At 39.1% G+C, this 22,438-nt stretch overlaps 1 protein-coding gene across 7 annotated transcripts in view; it reads right to left on the bottom strand.

Annotated features, from left to right (window-relative positions):
* Nucleotides 1-22,438, bottom strand: part of TMEM108 (transmembrane protein 108) — a 332,433-nt gene that overhangs the window by 129,091 nt on the left and 180,904 nt on the right. For 6 of the 7 annotated variants that reach the window (XM_010335802.2, XM_074405463.1, XM_003925070.4 and 3 more), the window contains one exon: nucleotides 17,627-17,712. In XM_010335802.2, the coding sequence (XP_010334104.1) occupies nucleotides 17,627-17,666 (40 nt within the window). In that variant the 5' untranslated portion in view covers nucleotides 17,667-17,712. The remainder of the gene's footprint in view (nucleotides 1-17,626; nucleotides 17,713-22,438) is intronic. The other variant, XM_010335799.3, reaches the window with a different exon arrangement.

Below are 22,438 nucleotides of genomic sequence, written 5' to 3'. Positions count from 1 at the left end.
AGTCACTTAAATTACCCCATTACTCAAATAATTTAAAAGCTCTTTACTCCTTAATGTGGTGAAAATTTATTCACCACAAAAGTTATCTCAGCACTATTCACCATAGCAAAGACATGGAATCAACCTAGGTGCCCATCAACAGTGGACTGGATTTAAAAAATGTGTTATATATACACCATGGAATACTATGCAGCCATAAAAAAGAATGAAACCATGTCCTTTGCAGCAACATGGACGGAGCTGGAGGCCATTATACTAAATGAATTAATGCAGAAACAGAAAATCAAATACCATATGCTCTCACTTATAAGTGGGAGCTAAGCATTGGGTACTCATGGACATAAAGATGGCAACAGTAGACACTGGAGACTCCTGGAAGGCAGAGCAGTAAAACATCAGTTTACATTGCTCATACTCAGAGTGTTCCCTACCCTAGTTTTCCCCCTACAACCCCTTCAAAGCTTTTCTATAATTAACCACAGTGTGACAGAAACAGTTTAAGGGCTAACATTCTCTGCCCTTCACTGCAATGATGCAGGCTGATAGTTTTCCATGTTTGTTTATTTCCTTAATTCCTTTTCACCCTCTGAAACACAGTAGGGCTGTCTCATTACTGTCTCTTCCTCCTATCACATTAGCTTGAATGAGGAGGCTTAAGTTCCACAACTAGAGTATTATACTTGAGGCAAATTGTGAATATTTCATTTGGCACTGTGAAGATGTCATGATTATACATGCTTCCTTTCTGGCCTTTCCTACCTCTACCCTCCCAGGCCCAGCTGGTACCTGAAATAAATTGGATGAGGAGGAGGCCCACCAGCACCCTGAAATACCTGTCTCATCATCATCTGGTACCCCCCTTGGTGACCATGCAAAGGTAGCAGCTTTTAATTAGTAGCAGGGGCGAGTGCAGCATTCTCTTGAGGGCTAGACGAAGACTAATTTAATTCAAGAAACAATTAAGTGGATGTATATTAGGAGCCAGATTTCTTTCCCCATCCTTTTTCACAGTTGCTGTAATAATCTAAGACTTCTAAAAATATAGCCATAAGGATGGCACAACCAGAGTTTGCTAACCAAAAAATAATGAGGCCAAATGAGCTACAGATTCATCAGCTTATAAAAGGAATAACCCACTGCCACAATGGGTTGCAATATTTCTTTCCCTAAATATTACCAAGCCAATACCTGATCTGAGAGCCAATACCTCCATCCTGCTACTGTTTGTTTTCTTTCTTTAAACAGACCCAGGGGAGAAACAAAAAGGACAACCACGAAAGCTGCTGAAACAAGACAAGGCATATTGCAAGGGAAAGGCTGGAGCAGTCCATGGGCTGGAGGTGGGAAAACGCCATCAAGAGACACACCATCAGATGGCACAACGGTCTTCAGTGGGTCAGAATTTTCCAAGTGCAAGGGCTGTGCCTAGAATGAAATATGGGAGGCTGTAGGATTCTGAAAAATATACTGGACTTGGAGTAAGGCAACCTCAGTCCATGTTCCTAGTCCTAGTATTTTAGGCGTAACACTTGGCTTTTGGGGGATTGTATCTTCTTTGCAGTAACATGGTATGAAAATGATGCCTATCAACAGGCTTGTCAGGATGAGTCATGGCATATTAGATGGAAAACAACATAAAGCACAAAAGCCTCGTTGCCGTCAGTCTCCTTTGGTTGTCATATTGGTTAAGGAGACTAATTATTGCCTCTCTCCATGTTCAGAACTAATATAAACATACATAGAGGAGTCAGAGGTGGATGAAACATTATCTTTATTACTAGTTAAGCTGGATTTAAGAACATGGCTTGACTTGTGGCTTCATACTGCATCCTGTAACACACTATTTTTTCATATTCTGCCCTTTCTCCTTGATTATACTATAAGCTTTTGGAGAGCAGAAATTATGCTTTATATTTCTCTGCCTCCCTTGAGTTTTTCAGAATCATATCCTTCTGGGATATGAAGGGATACTCAGAAAGATATGACTCTGAAAAAGAAGGCCACATTTGTACCACCGTTTTCTGTGTGAGGCCCTTGTGTCCACTGGCCTGGGAGCTCTTGGAGGGCAGGGTACATGTCTTTTCATTCCCAGGGCTTAGCATAATCCCTAGCACATAGCAGATTCTTTATAAAAGTGTGTTGAAAGATCATGAAAACAGAAGGGTGCCACCCAGGGGTTGCAGAGAGGGATTTAATTTTTTTATTTTTAGGACAGGTTTATTATGAGTAACAGTGAATATAAATACAGATTGCAAATAAGTTCTTTGGGTGGCACCTTAATGGAAGAAGGGAAGTTCCCCATCTGTGAAGGTTCAGGCGTGGAGCCTACCCTATTTCCTTAACACTCAGGACACTAGGAAGCCCTGCAGTTTACTTGTATCCTAGTGAGGGGATTTGCTTATTCTGTTATGTAGTTTGACATGTTAGCTCCTAAAACGTGGGAAAGCAGCTTAAAAAGATGTCTGAAAGAAACACTGGATTGAAGGCAATGCTAATAATGGAAGCACAAGTGAACAAAAAGCAAAAGGCAGGCTGACACTTCTTTTATTCTTGATATAAAGTTTTCTTCAACCATGTTATAAGGTAAAGAATAATGATGAGCTAAGCAGAGAGGAATTTAAAGGAGGAATGTCTTCTAAGGACCCCATTCTTGACAGTTTGTTCATTTGGAAAATAGCACTACCTGCAAATTATCATGACTGAAGGTTTTATTTGAGACAGTTTTCCCCATGAGAAACTTCAGCTTCTGCTTAACTTGTTAGGCACCTTAGCTATCTGGGCATCTGAGCCCCAGACATCTCAATTGCAGTTAGTCTGCTAATGTCCATAGCAGAGAGGAACTGTCATTTTGTAATTAACTTAGAGCCATGACAGAAGCCTGTGAATCTGATGTTTCAGAATACAACAATCACCCTTGTTCTTCTCCCAAGAGGTGTATACACCATGAAACAATTTCCTTTGGGGTTGCTAGTAGAATCTGCTGACATAATATCTAGGATGAGATGGCATGCAGAGGTCTCTGTAAGGGGTGAGGACCTCAAAACACTTTGGTGAAGTGTGCCGCTCCTCAGTTCAGGGCCTTGCAGAGGATCTGAGACAGCAAACCTTCCTGTATGGATAAACTCTCAGTGCCTCAGTCGGGGAGTGCATGAGATGTGACTGACTCAGCTGCAGCCACCTGGGCAGGGTTGTTGTGGAGTCAGGTCCTCTGCTCTATGTGATTCTCTCTGTGTCCTTTAAGCTCTGAGCTGTGCCTCCAGAGATGTCTGCACCTGTGCACTGCATTTTGTTTTCAACCCTGGACATGCTCTGCGAATGATGTGAGAATCCCCTAACTTTTCTCTTTTCTAGAATAAATCAGAATAAAACAGTTCAACTCTCAAGGTATTAAAAAGATTCACCAACTCCTATCTCTTAACACAATGGCCAAGAAATTGCTGGGCTCAAGGCACAGTCATACATTCCTGGCCTAAGGCCTGGGTGTTCTAATTCAATGGGTCCCACATGCCAGACTGTTCCCACAGAGCTGATATGGAACACGAAAGGCTAAGGAACTTCAAAATTAATAGTCTGGTATAACTGATATGGACTTGTGTAATCACTGACCACATGTGGCACCGAGAACTTGAAATGTTTTAAGCGTGACTGAGGAACTGAATTTTTAAAATTTTTTTAAACTACATTTAAAAACTGATAGCTAATTCAGTCACTGGAAACATTTAAGTATGTAAATCTACTTTGCCAATTATAAGTTTTATGAAATCTAAATGTCAAATACTTATGAAAAAAAATTCAGTGTCTAAATTGAAGATGTGCTGTAAATGTACATTATATAGGAGATTTAAAAGACTTGGTCTGAAAAAAAGAAAGGAAAATATCTTGCTAGATTTTTTTCTTGATTATATGTTGAAAGTAATGTTTTAAATATATTGGTTTAAATAAAAGTGTTATTTAAATTGCTTTTGCCCATTTCTTTTCACTTTTTCTACTATGGCTACTAGAAAATTTGAAATTATGTATATGTCTTAGGTTCTATGTCCATTAGACTGGGCCAACCTACACTATAATTCTCAATCTCTCTAATGAAGTCTCACTCGACAATATGGACCACTGAAGAAACCTGCTTATTGTTCCTCTGTCCAGTTCATTCCACTTTAATGCCATGTTTCTTGGGTCTTTCATGTGCCAGGCATTGCCCTAGGCTAACAATACAGCATGTAGGCTCTTAACTGACTGCAGGCAATAAACAAATACAGAACCAAAAAAATTATATAATTCCAAGTGCTGTGCAGAACTAGGACAAACAACGGAGAGAGACTGGGTAGTGTGTTTATGCTGAGTGGTGAGGGCAAGTGCTGGGGGGAGGTCCTGGGGCTGTAATCTGAACAGCAGGGAGCTACCCATGCCAGGCTGGGACAAATAACCGGTCAAAGGCCTTTGCAAGGAGTAAGTTGAAGTGCTTGAAGAAAGAAAAGAACATCAGTGTGACTGGAGTACTGCTGTGCAGAGAGATGTAGAAGAGGACACCCTAGCATGCTCACTGCACTGAGAATCTGGACTCATGCTTAAGCGTCTTCCTTCATATCAACTAGGCTTGGATCCTGGGTAAGTCACATCTCCACTCAGGATGGTCTCCATTTCCTCATGTGCTAAACAGAATGGCAATTACTAAAGAATCTTCCTTTCGGCTCTGAGAGCGTAGACTTATGACTCTTCTATATATTCTAAGGAATGAAAGTCCTGTCCTAGGAAATTAAAGGAAGAGGAAACAAATGGAAATATTCTGACCCTTTCAAGATTTAGCAACTGCTTATCTGATGCCTACGTTTCTCTTCTTCTCTTTCTTCTTTAGGAAAATATGTAAAATTTTAAAGGATGAAAATAGATCAAAATGACATCTAGCCAACCCATTCTCATATAGCATCAAAGAGTAAACCTCTAAATTCCTTATTGTACACACAACAATGTTTTCCTCCAAAATCTGGATCATCTTCCTCACAAATACAATCGGCTGTACTGCACAGATACTACTCTCCTTTATAATTAGACTACAATTCCTACAAAAGTCCACATTTTCTAGTTTTCAGAACTTTATGTTTTCAAAGTATCCCTTGAACTTGGGGAAATTTGGATTGTCAGGCTGGCAATGATTCTGCCAAATGTTTCATCTATGGCAAAACATTATCAAGGAGACTACATCTATAAAAGCCATACTTCCAGGGAAAGAATACAATACCCGGTCATACTCATTTATCATTATAATTTAATAAGGCAAAAGAGAGGTTCATGGGACTATATCCAGGGGGAACTTCAGTTCCATCTGTAACCCAGGGGCATATGACAAATGTTTAATAATCAGCCCTTCACTGGCCATCTCAGGCCCTCACATGGAACCTCCATACTGGTTCTCAGAGAATGAGACTTAGGATAGGGGTTCATAGAGGAGAGGAGGAAGATGCAATAAGTTGCATTTGTAACATGAAATGTGAGTACCAGTCACAAGGTCCTAGCAATGGAAGAGAGATGAGGTTTTACTTTGTGCTCAGAGAAATGGGAGGAGTAGGGGAACACATGATGATGATGACGGTAATAATAACATCAGCCCAACATTTATAGCACTGTTTAAAATGCTTTATATATATTAAATGAATTAAACATGTTAATATGTAGGTCACTAATTTAAAATGTTTAAACAGAGCTTGGCACATCTTCAGTGCCCTTAACCAATGACTGGGAGATCTGGGATTATAATACTCTGTCACCTGATGGGGATAAGTCCAAGGTGTGAGCTATAATTTCACCAGAACTCTCAAGAGAGACTGCAACAGCCGATCTCTGTGGAGCTTTGCTTGATGCTCATTCCTGCTGGACTTTCTTCCCCTTCCAGTCCCACTCCCCTTTCCCCTTATCAGTTATTCCTGGGAAACCTTCCAAATAAGTCACTTCACAGGACTCCTGGTCTCAGGGTTCAAGGTCTGTTCCTAGCACCTGTCCAACCTATGACACTTATTAAAAAAGACATGAATATTTCCACAATCAGACCAATTTTAGTGTCAAATATGGGACATTTTCCTTATAAACTTTCTATAGCTAGGCTATTTAAATAAGTATTATACAGTATATATTTTTTAGCTCAATTATTTTACACTTAACTGCAGGTTAAAATAACAACCTCAATAAAAGAATGTGACTGTATTTGTCTGAGCCTCCTTTTCTCCTTCAGGGATTCTCCCATGTCATAGTGAGAGCTGCTCAGAAGTGACCCTATGTGTTTAGACAAGCAAGCTATCCAGCCACTCTCACTTGCTTTTAAACAGCACTCTCTCAGGTTCAGGGGCTGTCCATAACTCATAGTGACCTCCAGCCCAACAACTGGAATCTGAACAATTACTGTCCCTTCTCAAGTGCCCCACTCTAGAACTTCCAACCCTCCCGTCTCATTCATCTTCCATTGCTTCCAGGAATGCTCAGCCATGACCAAGTTCTTGGGGCACAATATTGCTTCCCTGGGTGACTCCTGGACGCTTGTTTCTCTGCCATTTGGGCAAAGTGGGCACATTCTAATTTCTTCATCTAACCAAGGAATTTCAAAGCAAACTGCTGCATTTTTTTTTCATCTTAGAGGGTTCTGGGGATCTCTCCTGAGCTACTGTATAATTAGTTGACCTTGTGCTGCCAGCGCAGAGACTGGGCTCTGCTCTGTGGTGAAACAGTTGTGTAACTTTGAGAGAACATATTACACTCTTATCTCAAAGTGCTTACACTCAGTGTTAATCTGACTCACTGACCACATGACAGGGGATTCTCACTTGCCTCTTCTCATTAAACATGGTACAATCATGCATCTAGCACTGGCACTGGTTGGCAAGGGCAGGAAAGAGACCCCGTGCACCAGTGCTACATGTGAGCACAGTAATCATGTGTAGAGCGGTTCCTGCCCATCAGTGTGCATCTCACCTCATCTGAAGTTCACATGCCTATAGCACTCAGTCCTCACATACTTACAGCACATATCTAAGTTCGCATGCCTATAGCACTCAGCTCAGAGCTCTCTGACCAGCTCAACATGCTGGTCTTTAAAATAGTCTTATAAAATCAGCTCTCCATCCCTGCTTGTTCCAGCCTTCTCTTGTTCTCACTTTATGATTAAACTTCTTCAAAAAACTGTATAAACTCATGGTTCTGTCTCTTCACTCTCTACTTATTCCTTGGCCTATACCCTCCACTTACTGAGCACCTATTCTGAACTGGGCATTATGCTAAGTGTGCTATGTACTTACATTAATAAATCTATGAAGAATAGCAATATCACAGTGTAGTCGATGGAATGGTAATCTCCCAAGGGACATATCCACATCTTAACCCTGAAACCTCTGAATATAATCTTGCTGGGAAAAAATGGTCTTTGCAGCTACAATTAAGCATCTTGGGATGAGCTAATGATAGATTATCCAAGTGTGACTTAAATCCAATTACGAACGGAGGAGAGATACACAGAAAAGAGGAGAAGGCCATATAAAATGGAGGCAGAGATTGCAGCCTTAGAGCCTTTAGGGAGAGTATGGCTCCCACAACTCCCTGATTTTGGACTTCTGGCCTCTAGAACTGTGAAAAAAAATTCTGCTATTTTAAGCCACAAAGTTTGTGGTAATTTGTTATAGAAGCCACAGGAGGCCAGGGGCAGTGGTTCATGCCCATAATCCTAGCACTTTGGGAGGCCGAGTCTCATGGATTACTGGAGGTCAGGAGTTCAAGACCAGCCTGGCCAAGGTGGTGAAATTCCAACTCTACTAAAAACACAAAATTAGCCAGGCATGGTGGCGTGCACCCGTAATCCCAGCTACTCAGAAGATGAGGCAGGAGAATCACTTCAACCCAGGAGGTGGAGGTTACAGTGAGCCAAGATCACGTCATTGTACTCCAGCTTGAACAAAAAGAACAAAATTCTGTCTCATTAAAAAAAAAAAAAAGCCACAGGAAACTAATACAAATACCCATTTAACAGACAGGGAAACTGATGAAGATGCTCTGGAGGAAATGAGCAATGAGGCTGCCCACAGCTCACAGCTGAGTGATATCCTGGTACAGTCAGAATAAAGGCAAATGATTTGTCTTCCAAGAGCTGCTAAGATACTTGCGGCAGATAATTGATTCCCTTGAGGAGAAAGGCTGGAAAACTTCTGAGGGGAGGGGTAAAGATATGAGAAAGTTTGGTGATGCAAATGACCCAAAGGAAGGGAAGGGAAATGGATGAACAGGAGAGGGAGATAAGAAAGATGCTGCAAAGGCAACGTATCTTGGGTATGGGGGGCTTTTGGGGTCCTAGCTTGAATAATCTCCACTGTCCATCACATACATAAAGGCCAGTCTTAAATGCTTCAAAAATGTTTCAGATATTACAAAGACGTCATGAAATTGCTGGGGAAAAGCCCTGTTTTTCATTAAAAATTCGGTTTGAATTTCCCTTCCTCAAAAAACCTCCCAGAATTTTACCAGATCTTAACAAACAAGATAGTTCTCTGTTAAAATAACTCCAATTCATGAGGTTTATGTGTATTAATGAGCATTCTACTCAATTCAAATCTGGGTAAGGACATCTAGACTACCTTTCACATTTCTTTTTTTAAAAAAAATAGGTAAGAGTTACCAAACAAAAATAAGATTTGTTTACAGTATTACAACAAAAGTAATGTTATTTAAGGATAGTAATACAGCAACAACCCATTTTTGAAAGGCGCTTCAACACGTGAAATGTTTTAAACCCTACCCATTTAACTCTCACAACAATCCTCAAGGTAGACATTATAATGGTCATCTGTGCATTGTAGTTGAGGACAACGAGGGAACTCTGGGAGGTGAAGCACTCGGCGCAGTCGTTTAACTAGTAAGAAACGTGAGAGTCCGGAATTCTATGCTTTCTCCCACCATATATTTTAGCAAAAATACTTTCATAGAGAAAATTGAATTTACTCATTAAGGGTTAACATTTTAATTTACATAAATGAACAGCTCTCCTAAGTCATGAGCACAACTTCCCTCATCTACACTCTTCTGCCAACAGTGTAATGGAATGTACTCAAATTCATAAAGCTGAATTTCTTTAAAATATTTATTCTTCAGTCCCCACTGGCATTGTTTACAATGAGAATGTCTTTAAAGTTTCGTTTTATCTGCAGAAGAGAATTGCTGACTTTTGTAAATTTAAAATCACAACCTAAAACATAACATACATTAAATCAACATGACACTTTTAAGGACTTGGTATGCCTAAACTTCCGGAGTTAATATCACCTTGGAAAGAGTCACTTCCTCAAATTTTTTGTAAGAACGACTTACCCTTCAGAAGCAAAGAGACCTATTCTCCCTAGAGAACATTTGCAAATCGTTTTATAATTAAGCACCCCCCAAAAGTCTCTAATTTTTGATTTGCAAAATAATTATGCAACATAAGGAAAATAAATAGCCTTATAAAATCAAGCTCTAAAATGAGACGGCTGCAATAAAGTCAAGACCAAGGCTTACTCAAAAAGGTGTTTTCCTTCTGCTTTATAATCCTGGCCAGCCCGTTCCTTGTGCCCTTCTCATTCTTAAAACAGAGTAAAAACTAATTTCCAGGACATTCTAAAGAATAACATGAAACTAAGTTCTAACAGTTCCTAATCCCACAACATTTGAGAGGGATTCTGCTGCCTCCTTCCCTGACACTTTCTCTCCATTCTCCTTCCTAACTGATTCTGGTTTTATTCCAGAATTCATTTCACCATCATGTAGCCCAAGTGAGGTAGGGAAGTTAAAAGCATCTCCTGCTCCAGGATAGCCCTTCATAAGTCTACAACAGTGATTCTCAAAGTCTCTGGACCAAAGCTTCAACATTACTAGAGACTTAGACACGTAATTCTTGGCTCAACCCCAGATCTACTGAATGAGAAACTCTGGGGGTGGGCCCAGTGATCAGTGTTTAAATAAGCCCTCGATGTGATTCTGTTGTGCACTCAAGTTTAAGAACCAGAGACTGAAGCCAGTGATCTCAGCCCTGGTTGCCGATTGGAATCACTGGATACTCTAGTTCCATGCCCATAGATTTTGATTTAATTGCTCTGGGATGGAGTCTGGGCAAGGGGATTTGTTAAAATGTTCCCAAGGTGATTCTAGTGTACAGCCAGATTTTGGAAACACTGATAAAAGCCAATGAAGTTAATCCAGTCTAAATTACTGAATTTTAGTGTCAATGACATTGATGACCTCCAATATCCATAAGGTCAACTGATGACCGCAAGTGTCATTATTGTTATTGCAGCCACTGCTGGTAGCACAAGAGAACTGCAGGCTGATGAACTGGCCTTTGCAACTGGATGAACCATGCTGTTTTATTTTCTCAAGAGCAATGGGTTTTCGATAGCTCAGGAATGATGAATTTGTAAAGGGGTGGGTGACACAAAGCCCAGCAGCTATTTAGCAATGGTATGTTTTGGATGGAAAAGGATGAAATTAATTTGTGATAAGCCAAGACTTGAACTCAAGCAGTCTTAATCACTGTCTATGAAGGTTGCGAGCAAGTGGTGTAAAACACAAGGGAAGACGACGTCACTGGGAAAGAAGAGGAGGAAACGAATACCTCATAAAGAATGGTGAAGTTCTGTTCATCTCCTCACACTAGGGAAACGACTCTTACGTATACAGAATGGCAGTATCTGTGTGATTGCCTGTAACATCTAAAAGATCATATATTTTTGAAGTCAAAATTTGTTTGAACCTAAATACTGTATCATTTATAACTCGTATCAACTCTCCTTCCTTAATTGTAGAAAAAATTTCCTCTCACTTATCAGGAGAAACAAATCATGAAGACAAAATACAAGAGCCAGCTTCAGCTAGAGATGGCCAGCTCCTTGAAACTCTCTCGTTTCTAAAGGGAAATTCTTTTGTTCCATGAGGCCCACCTAGGGTGTGAGCTTGAACTACACATGGGTTTGCTGAGACTTGATCCTGAAGAATTTAGTGGAAGAGGCTCAGAAATTACATTTCCCACTTAGCCACAATCCACCCTAATAATTCTGTATTTTTTCTCTACATGTGTTTCCAGACTGTAAGATGTAATTGATAATGTGTGATAACTTAAGCAACATTTTGTCTTTTTTAGCGGTTCATAAAATAACAGTGTATCTTACAACTAATAGCATCTTAGACTTGATGAAATATGGTAATTAAATAAAACATTTATGGGTCCCATTATGAATCAAGCTCCCGATTAGACTGGCAACAAAGGAACGGATGATGAAATATAATTCCCATGCCTGAGAAGCTAGATGAAAAGAAAACAAGCACATGTATAATCAGAGATAAATATTTTGTGGTGGATAAAGTATGTGTTATGCAGCACATTGTGGGTGGCTACTGGGTAGAACTGTGTGGTATATATGCATGAGTTAGGGAGGAGGAATATGAAAGGGAGAGGGGATAAGCGATGAGGTTGAAAAGGTAGCCTGGGACTAATGACTCTAACACTAAGCTAAGGAATTTAAGATTCGTCCTTTAGGTCAGAGGATCTCAAACATTTTGGTCTCATGACTCCTTCATACTCTTAAAATTTATTGAGGACTCCCAAAAGAACTTTTTAAAATACGGGTTATAACTACTGGTATTTACTATACTTAAAGCTTGAAAACAAAAAATATTAACTCATTAAAAATAACACTCATTACTGTTAACAAATAGCATTTTTAATGAAAAAACATTTTCTAATGCAAAAAATCAGAAGGATGGCATTTTTTTAATATTTTTGTAAATATCTTTAGTGTCTGACTTACGAAAGACAGCTGTTTCTCTTATCAGCTTCTGCGTTCAATCTGTTGAGATATGTTATTTTGGTTGAAGTACAGTATAAGGGAAAAAAAATCTGGCTTTATAATTATGTATACTTGGAAAAAGAAGGGCCTCACAGACTTCTTGTAAAGGCTTCAGGAGTCCCCAGAGGTTTTTGGACCCCATTATGAGAACTGCTGCTTTTGGTAATGCAAAGCCCTGGAAAGATGATCAGATGACAAGTAGCTAATATGGCAGCAATGGGAAGATGAATCAGAAGGAGGAGGCCTGAAAATAGGACAAAAAGCAGAGGACTATTAAAATGGTCCAGGAAAGAACATAGGAAGCTGTTCTCTAAAGCTGAGACAATGGGGATGCAGAGACATGAATGAATTCATGTGTTAAATTCAATGGGAACTAGTCCCCAAATGCATCCAGGGTAGGGCAGAAGGCAAGTCAAGGATGGCTTCATGTATTTGGGGTCGCAAAATCTGGTTGGATGGTGATGATACAAAGGTGTAGATACTGCATAAGAAGATAATTTCCGGTGTTAGCTAGACAAAAAGAAAAGAAAGAAAAAAGAGAAAAATGATCCAGAAAGGGAAAAACGAAGATTCCTGACCATGACTTGGGGAGATCCAGAGAAGTGGGCAGGCCCGGGGTTTACCTCTTTAAACTACTGTACTCAATGCTGTTTAAAACAATATCAAATCTCTTCAAAATGCAAATATCTCTGAGAGCTAAGGAGGGAGGAGCTCCTTAACTCTCCTTAACCAGTGAGTACATCTTGGGATTATTTAGTTTAGTCAAATTGCTTTATATCTCAATGGAATACATGAGAACTTCAGATCACAGACCACAGGAGGACATCTGAGATGAGAGAGTAGCATGTTGGGGGCTTTGGGTCTAATATGGGACAAGGATAAGCATGGAAGAAGGAAATGAGAGGGAAAATGTTAATCCCTTGCAGAAGATATAACTATGTGGATACTTCTAGTTTAAGAAGTGACTGGAAGAAAGAATAAAGTCACTGGGCAGCTAGTAGGCAAGAAGAAATGGTTAGAATTGAAAAGGCACCACAGAGTTCTCTCAGAGTTCTGTCACTTTAAAGTGTCATCAAGGATTCTGCTCAGCTCCAGAGATCACAAGGGAAGCAGACCACCCCATCAGAAAATAGGTTTCAAGTGGAAATGAACTTCCAAGCAGCTTCTCATTATGCCTAGAAAAATCTAGAGAGGCAGGTAACATGGATTTGTGTGTTTGCGTGTATACATACATATAATTCAAATCTGAGACAGAGATATAATCTCCATGCCCCAAGTAAAGATGGCAGAAAAGGGGTGTATTTTCCTTCTAAATTCTATAGTCTAGGGGTCCCAGTCCACACCAGCATTTATTTTTTTCCTTCTTCTCCTCCTTTTCCTAAGATAGCGACAGTTCTCTGGGTAGAAAAAAAAATTATTTTGTGTGACTTGACACAGATCAGTAGATGCAAAGCGTGCATGAATGAGCAAGCAGGGTGTACTAGTGTAACAACAGAGTGCATGATTTAAGAAATTCAAATGCCTAAGTGTATAGCAAACACTGAAGTTACAAAGCATAATCACTGCTTAATTCTAGGTATTTAAACCACTCTGATTTGAATAAATATTGATATGTAAAAATTCTTAACAAAGTAGCACAACAATTTTTCAATATACAGTATCCAAGCAAATACCACTTCTGTTAACATAAGACTCATATTCAGACCCTTCTGAGCAGTGGCATGCTCTGAAGGGGTTGTGATGATGCTCTTTACCTTCCATTATTAAAAAATTTTTCAAAAAACTGTGATGTGGCTTGGCAAAGGCAGTCTTGATGATGTCAACTCCTTTCTCTGTAGAATGAGGTAAATAATAATGCCCCAACTTGCCTTTTAAGATCGTTGTGAGGACCAAATTATGAGAAAATGCTTTGTGAACCAGAAAGTCCCGCACAAATGTTAGAGCAGAGCTTCTGGTTAGGCTGTACTCATGTTTTCAGGCAGGAAAGCCAGTAAGAAAGCTGGTATTTATGTAGGACATCTATATGGCATGTCATCTCACTCAGTACCATCTCAGGTAGAGAGTGATCACATCCCATTTTACATCTAGGGCTCACTGAGGTTTAAGTAACTTACCTAAGGCAAGCCACCTAGAAGGTGGTAAAACTAGGATCTGAACTTGTCTGCTGTCTCAAAAAACCACGTATCTTGGCACTAACACCTAATTGATTACTTAGGTCTCAGAAAGAAAAATGAATGACAGTATCCTGGTTTTTATATAACCATAAAGGTTCTCATCACCACCCTCATACTCAAGCTTTCAGCTTTACAAGACATCATATAAAATGTGTTAAACTTTCTGAAAGGGCTAAAGCCAGTGAGATGAAACACTCAGTATGCATTGTGGAGTAGAGCTCAGGAAATAAAAACAAAGGCCAAGATAATCAGTTGTAACAAAAGTAAACAATTAAAACCTCAATAGCTTTGCCTGCCAAAGACTGCACCTCTTAGCCCCAGCTGGGCACATGAAGGCCTCAATGACCATTGATTATGATTCAGTGATCTTAAAAGCATCTTTTTATTTTGGTCTTACTGTCTTAGTCTGTTTAGTGATGCTATAAAGAAATATCTGAGGCTGAGTAATTCATAAAGAAAAGAGGTTTATTAGGCTCACAGTTCTGCAGGCTAAACAGGAAGCATGGCACTAGCATCTGCATCTAATGAGGGCCTCCAGGTGCTTCCAATGTTGGTGGAGGGTAAAGGGGAGCCAGTATGTGCAGAGATCACATGGTGAGAGATTAGAAGCAAGGTCGGGGGAGGTGCCAGATTCTTTTAAACAACAAGTTCTTGGACGATCTCTCAAGGGAACCAAAAGAGCTAGAACTTGCTCACTTCCCCTCTCCCAGAGAGGGCCCTGATCTATTAAAGAGGGAACCAATTCCATGACCCAAACACCTTCCATTTAGCCCCACTACCAAAACAGGATAAAATTTCAACATTAGACTTGGAAGGATCAAATATTCAAACCCTAGCGCTCACCTAACATCACTCCCAAGATGCAAATTTACTGCTTATGGGCTAGAACTATCCCTATCTTAGCTATAAGGACAGCAGAGGGACCACACTGCTGATTTTTCCTCTGTGTGGTGGGGCACCATGGCAGAATGAAGAAAACGGCATATATGCAGGGGTTGGAGAGACATGGCTGTGACCTGAACTCACTGGGTCCCCTGGGCCAGTCCTTGCTTATCCATCTGTAATACTTCTTCATCTTGAAGCATTTGCCTCTGGAATAACTGAGGAGACTTAGGTAAATTGTCAGCAAATCCTTTGAGCACAGTAAGCACTAAGGAGGGTATAGCTTCTGTATTAATGACTTATGAACTGGCTAATGTCCACCCGTAATTGTTTTTAGCAAATAGATATTCTTTGTAGTAGACTAAAGATAACTGTTAAAAACTACTGCTACTCTTCTCTTTGAGAGGTGAAGCCTAGTTCGTCTTCGCCTGAATTACTGTTGGTCTTACTTCCTCAGACAGTACAATGTGGCATGAGTTATTGTTCTGGGATTTCCAAGCCAAATTCATAATAAGTCTTCTAAGCTTCTAAGTATGACCAAACCTCATACTGGTAGCTGCCATATAAGAATTCTGACCACTGTGAAGCCACCATGTTGTGGGGGAACCGAAACTTTCCATGTAAGAAGGCCTCAGGGAGCCCTCAGCCATTGGAATCATTCCAGCCTTGGTCTCAAACACTCTGCAGTGAAGACAGTAGGCTCTGCTAAGCCCTGCTTAAATTACAGATTCATGAGCAGAATAAATGTTATTGCTTTAAGCCACAAGCTTTTAGACTAGTTTGTTATGTAACAATGAAAAACCAGAATACTCAATCATGGTTTTTTTATCCCAATTAAAAATACCATATTTTAATATATTTTTATGAGTTATATAAAATATATGAGTTATATAAAATAACATATTGCATGTGATGATGTTACTTCTCAAGTCTATTTTAGACATAAACTAAATGTCTTAAAAACGTTTTGTTCATGGACAGTGTTAATACACACTTAACTTAGTAACTAGCTGACCAGTGACATATAGGAGATATCGTGTGTATATTCTTATCAGTAATCAGGGTGGTTTAGTGAAGGCCACTATCTACCTCCTCAGCAGGGAAACTACCTGTTCTGGGTTATTTGCATTTCCCAGCAAGCTTTGCAAACAGCAGTTGTTAAGACACAGTTGATTTCTGTAGCTAGCCACATAATGTTTGAAATCCCTTCAGCATTCATAGTAACTCAATTTAGGAGGATGGACCTCATCATAGGATAAGAGTTGTCTCTCAGGACTGCAGGATAATTTACTGGTGCCTTTCAAATAACATATGACCCTAAAATATTATGCAAACTTTGGGGCATACAATCAGCATAGGTGAACTCAACAAACATTTTGCTGTTCCAAAATCTACTCCGTTGTTCTTTATTTCTTGTTTTTCTGGCGATAAGGCCTTCCTCCCCTTCTCTGAAGGGTATGTGTGCATGTGTGGATGTAAAATCCTATTTATCCTCCTTATGTCTCCGATCAAGGCAGAGTTAATCATTCCTTGATGACACTGCTTCTTCAATCTTTAAAGCCTATTCTGCAACAAACGAGCTTATCGTTTTTTAAAAAGCAACAAACTGATAGTCCCACAGAACACACGGAAAACGAACATGCAAGAGTCCCTATAATACTTGGCAACTTTCCACCAGGCTGAAACAGGCTGACGTGATATGTTTTAGGGATTAGAATTCAGCAGAAGAAATGAGTCAATTAAAACACCCGGCCAGAATGCTGTCTCTAGATAAAGAGCTTTGCACTAGGGGTACAACATAAGCTGAATTACTAAATTCTAAGGGCTGGCTGACTGGTGATTTGCATCTCAGTATCTTTCCATTTTATTCTCTCAACAAAAGTTAACAAGGAGCCACTCAGCCTGTGAAAGATAGGTACTTCATTTACCTTAGCAAGAACGAGACAAACAATGACAATTTTCCAACTCACTGGCTTTGGTTTGACCTGGAGTGGGTAATGCCTATTGTCCTAAGTGGGTTAACTGGAACATCAAACCCACCAACTGGTGTTGGTTTTTACATTCATTCAGTAGCAATTCTAATCCCAAAGGAAGTACAATCACTACATGGCAATTGGTGCTTTGTGGCACTATACCCAAAACACATGAGCGATGTGCAGAAAGAAAGTCATAATTGAACACTCTTTATTCTACCACAAAACCAAGAAGTCACATTTTTACTACTTGTTATTTGAGAACCATTTATAACTATGCATAACGTTTCAAGCCAAAGGCTGTAGGGTAACAGGTTTTATGTGTTAAAATACAGAAAATACAGGCTGCAATTTCCTCTCCATGAGCAATCTACAGAAGGTCATCCTGGAAGAACACCAAACCAAAGGCAATAATGTTTTTGGACACTCATTCTCAAATTAACTATGGTTAACATGTCAATTTAGAATTATTACAATGGAGTTTATATTATAACTGATGTCCAAGTTATAACTATAACTGATGTTAAAACTTCCCTTTGGAATTCAGGAACAACTGACCAGCATTAACATTAAAACAGAGATCTTAGCATGACTTAATGCTTGATACTTCATCTAGATAAAGCAGAGTGAATTTTTACCGTTCTCTTTCACTGATTTAACCCTGGTCTTCATCCAAAAAGTAAATTCTGGGTACTCAGCAAATAACAACATTGGTATAATTTAGGAAAGAAGACATGCAGTGTCAACTTACTTAACAGTTGGCAATAGAGGGCCTGTAAACTTCTCTTCATGGTATCATCTGGTCCTGCTTATCCTCCAGTTTATTCATGATTCTGTCTAGGAAATTGGGAGAAGAAAATTGTTACATCTGAGGAACATAATTGAAAAATCAGTAAGGACTCCACTCAATAGAATCTTAGTTGTAAGGCCTAACATACACAATTTTGAAGAGAAAAGAATCTTGGGATAAATACACCATAGTTTAATTTACAATGGTGTATGTTGTAAAATTACCAACTAATCAACTGGTCAAACCCTGAAACTATACGCCCCACTGAAGGAAGCTCATAGGGGCAGCTAGTGAGAAATCTGGGTTCAGAATTGAAGACTTTTCATGAATCTCTCATGAATCTCTGTAGTCATAGGAGAACCAAAAAATTTCTTTTCTAATCTGATTTCTGCTAAGGCACTCACAAAACATGCAAACACACAAATAAAACAAACAAAAAACAAGCCAGAAAGCTTCGCCACACTTGAAACTGTATTATTTTAAATAACTTTTCTATTATTTTCTGATTACATGAATAATTCTAGCATGGCATATTTAGAAAAAGTAAACAAAAAACACAGATAAAAATTAACAAGAAAATACATATTATACACAATCCCACAAATAAGAGGTGATTACTGCTCACATTTTAGAGTATATCTCTTCAGCCTTATAAATGTGAACTTTCTATTGGTCTGTTTCATTTTATATATTATACATTTTAATTTTTCTCCCTAGCAGCAGAAATATCTTTCTGTGTTATCACTATTACTTTACAGTTTTATTTTACATGGCAAACTGTGTCTTTATGATAAATTCCTAGAAATGGAAACACATTACGGAAGGACATAAATTAAGGCTTTCTGAAATAAATATATTTCCAAATTGCTCTTCACCAGTTCCAGTATGTTAGAATAACCATTAGACTACACTTCAGCCAATGAAGAAATTAACAATTTCATCTCTGCCAACAGGCAAATATTCCGTCTCAATGTTTTACTTTTCATTTTATGTTTATTAGTCATTTGTACATAAAAATTAAAAAATTCATATTCCTTAACCATTCTCTACTATCATGCAAGGTTTTTTTTTCCTCATGACACCCCAAGTAGAACTACCTATCTTTAAATTTTTTTTATTAAGATATAACCCATATGTAAAATTCAGCCTTTAAGGTATACAGTTCACTGATTGGCAATATATTCAAAAGTTGCCCAACCATCACCACTACCTAATTCCAGAATGTTTTCATCACTCAAAAATGAAATCATCATGTTCACTTCACTATCAGTCTCTCCTTATTTTCCCCTCCTTTGGCAACCACTAATCTACTGTCTTTACTGATTTGCCTATTCTGGACATTTTATATAAATACAATCATACAGTATGTGTCTAGCTCGTTCACTCAGCATAATGTCTTCTTTTTTTTTTTTTTTGAGATGGAGTCTCACTCTGTTGCCAGGCTGGAGTGCAGTGGCGCAGTCTCAGCTCACTGCAACCTCTGCCTCCTGAGTTCAAGCGATTCTCATGCTTCAGCCTCCCAAGTAGCTGCAATTACAGGCATGTAATTGCCACCACACCCAGCTAATTTTTGTATTTTTTCATAGACAATATAAAATCCTTTATTAAGGATTTTAATAAAATGATCTTAAAGTTAATTTTAGAGGGGGAAAAGAAACAAACTCAAATAACAAGACATATCTTTTTAAAAAGAGTAATAATAGAGAATTAACTGTACCAGTGGTTTAATTTAAACACTTACTGTTCTACTTGAAGAATGAGCAAATGGAGAAATAATACAAAGTTCAGAAACGACTGTTGATGAAAAAGCTAAACTTTATAAAATATTTGAAGAGATTTCTTCTGAGCCAAATGTGGGGACCATGACTGGCAACAAAGCCTCAGGAGGTCCTGAGAACATGTGCCCAAGGTGGTTGGGTTACAACCTGGTTTTGTAAGTTTTATAAAACATCAGTCAATACACGTGAGGTATACACTGTTTCAGTTTAGAAAGGTGGGACAACTCAAAGCAAGCGCTTACAGGCCACAGGTGGATTCAAAGATTTTCTGGTTGGCAGTCGATTGAAAGAGTTAGTAATATTATTTGAAGACACACAATCAACAGAAAGAAATGTCTGGGTTAAGATAATGGGTTGTGGAAACCAAGGTTCTCATTATGTACAGAAAAGTGGCTGCCCTTAGAGGTAACAGATGGCAAATGTTTCCTATTCAAACATTTAAAAGGTGCCAGACTCTCAGCTAATCTCTCCAGGATCAGAATGTCCTGGAAACGCAATGGGATTCTCTGTAGTATGTAAATTTCCTCTCCAAGAGATAGCTTTGCAGGACCATTTAAAATACATCAAAGAAATATATTTTTGGGTGAAATACTCTGATATTTTTCAGAGCCTGCTATCCGTCATGTGATGCTATACTAGAGTCAGGTTGGAATTTGGTATCTTGTTACTACAAACAGTCTGTTCTGTCAGTCCTAAGATCACTGTTTTAATGTTAATGCCAGTCAGTTTTTCCTGAATTCCAAAGGGAAGAAAGTATAATGAGGCATGTCTGACCTCCACTTCCCATCATGGCCTCAGCTAATTTTTCAGGTTTCCTTGGAATTCCCTTGGCTGAGAGGAGAAAGCCATTCAGTCAGTTGGGGTGCTTAGAATTTTATTTTTGGTTTACATTATCTAAGAATACAAAAATATTCAGAATGTAATAAATGAAATAAAAAAATACCAGAAGTGTATTAGTTTGTTTTCACACTACTAATAAGGACATATTCAAGACTAGGCAATTTACAAAAAAAAGAGGTTTAATGAACTTACAGTTCTACATGGCTGGGGAGGCCTCATAATCATGGTGGAAGACAAGGAGGAGAGTCACATCGTATGTGGATGGCAGCAGGTAAAGAGAAAGAGCTTGTGCAGGGAAATTCCCTTTTTTTTTTTTTGAGGTAGAGTCTCGCTCTGTCACCAAGGATGGAGGGCAGTGGCACAATTTTGGTTCACTGCTACCTCCGCCTCCTGGGTTCAAGAGATTCTCCTTCTTCAGCCTCCTGAGTAGCTGGGATTACAGGTGTGCTCCACTACACCTGGCTAATTTTTTTTATTTTTAGAAGAGACAAGGTTTCACCATGTTGGTCAGGCTGGTCTCGAACTCCTGACCTTGTGATTCACCTGCCTCAGCCTCCCAAAGTGCTGGGATTACAGGTGTGAGCCACCACACCTGGCCCCATTTTTAAAACATCAGAGCTTGTGAGACTTATTCACTATTACGAGAACAGCATGTGAAAGACCCACCCCTATGATTCAGTTACCTTCCACCAGGTCCCTCCCATTACACATGGGAATTCAAGATGAGATTTGGGTAGGGACACAGCTAAACCATATTAGGAAGAAAATATGGGCAAGAATTTATGTAATCTTGGACTGAGGAAGGCCTTTGTAACCATGAAAGTGTGTCTGTGGGGTAAGTAGAATTCTTATTGAAAAAGCACTTGAAAACCTGGAATGTTATATAGCATTGATGAATCTTAAAAACATTATGCCGAGTCCGGGCATGGTGGCTGATGCCTCTAATTTCAAGACTTTGGGAGGCTGAGGCAGGTGGATCATGAGGTCAGGAGACTGAGACCATCCTGGCCAACATGGTGAAACCCCGTGATTATAGAATTATCTTCTATTTGCTTTATTAATTTGGGAGAGAATGATTTGATCTCATCAAAACCCATCTGGGGTGAGGAAGAACATAAGTATTCCAAAACTTACTGCTCTGAAAATCAGAAGAGTTCTTTTCGGGGCTGGGAAGTGCTCTTTTTTGGGGGAGACAGGTAGAAAAGCTCAATGACTTCTTTAGTTAGACAAATTCATCCTCCACCAGTGTGATTTGTATGAGGAAGAAAGAGAGAGACAGCTAAAGTGTTTTTCATTATACAAAAATTAATTATGACCTTTGAGTTTCCAGAGGCTATGGCTAGGAAACAGGAGTTAAAGGGTCTAGAAACTAGAGAAGCTGAGGAAATAATACACAAGAGATACTGAGAGACAGAAAGAGGCAACTCCAAAAGATGGTAGCGGGTGGGTCCTAAGGATGATGGATAAAGTGAGAAATTCCCCATAAGGAGATGTCTCATGAATGTTAAAACGTCTAGTATTTAATTTTTCATTGCTTATTGTTTTATGTTGTTTGTACTATATGTGTATTAGTCTTTTTTCATGCTGCTGATAAAGACATACCTGAGACTGTGTAATTTATACACATGGCTGGGGAGGACTCAAAGCATGGTGGAAGGCAAAAAGTATGTCTTACATGGCAGCAGGCAAGAGAGCAAAAAAGCCAAGCTAAAGGGGTTTCTCCTTATCAAAGCATCTGATCTCGTGATACTTATTCACTACCATGAGAACAGTATAGGGAAAGCCACCCCCATGATTCAATTATCTTTCACCAGGTCCCCTTCTGCAACAAATGGGAATTATGGGAGCTACAATTTAATATGCTACATCTGTATTCCTTCTCCAAAATGCTCATTCACCACTAGTATTGTCAAAACCTCTCAAAAACTCAGTCTTGTATTAGTGATGCTTGACAGGGTTAATGAAAGAAAAGAGATCGTGTCCCAAGCCAAGGGTAACCCAGGAGCAGTCAGAGGCAGAAACCCTAGCAGCCACAGCAATGGTTAGTTGGTATCTATGGAGTGTTTAGAATATGGTAAGCATTCAATAAATGATTAGTAAATAAACAATGAATGAATAAATAATCATTAATAAACGATCAATAACAAGAGAACAG

Source organism: Saimiri boliviensis, chromosome 9 (genome assembly GCF_048565385.1).
Source record: "Saimiri boliviensis isolate mSaiBol1 chromosome 9, mSaiBol1.pri, whole genome shotgun sequence".
Lineage (NCBI taxonomy): Eukaryota > Metazoa > Chordata > Mammalia > Primates > Cebidae > Saimiri > Saimiri boliviensis.
Note: the sequence above shows the minus strand (reverse complement) of the source record. Positions and strands in the feature narration are given on the sequence as shown.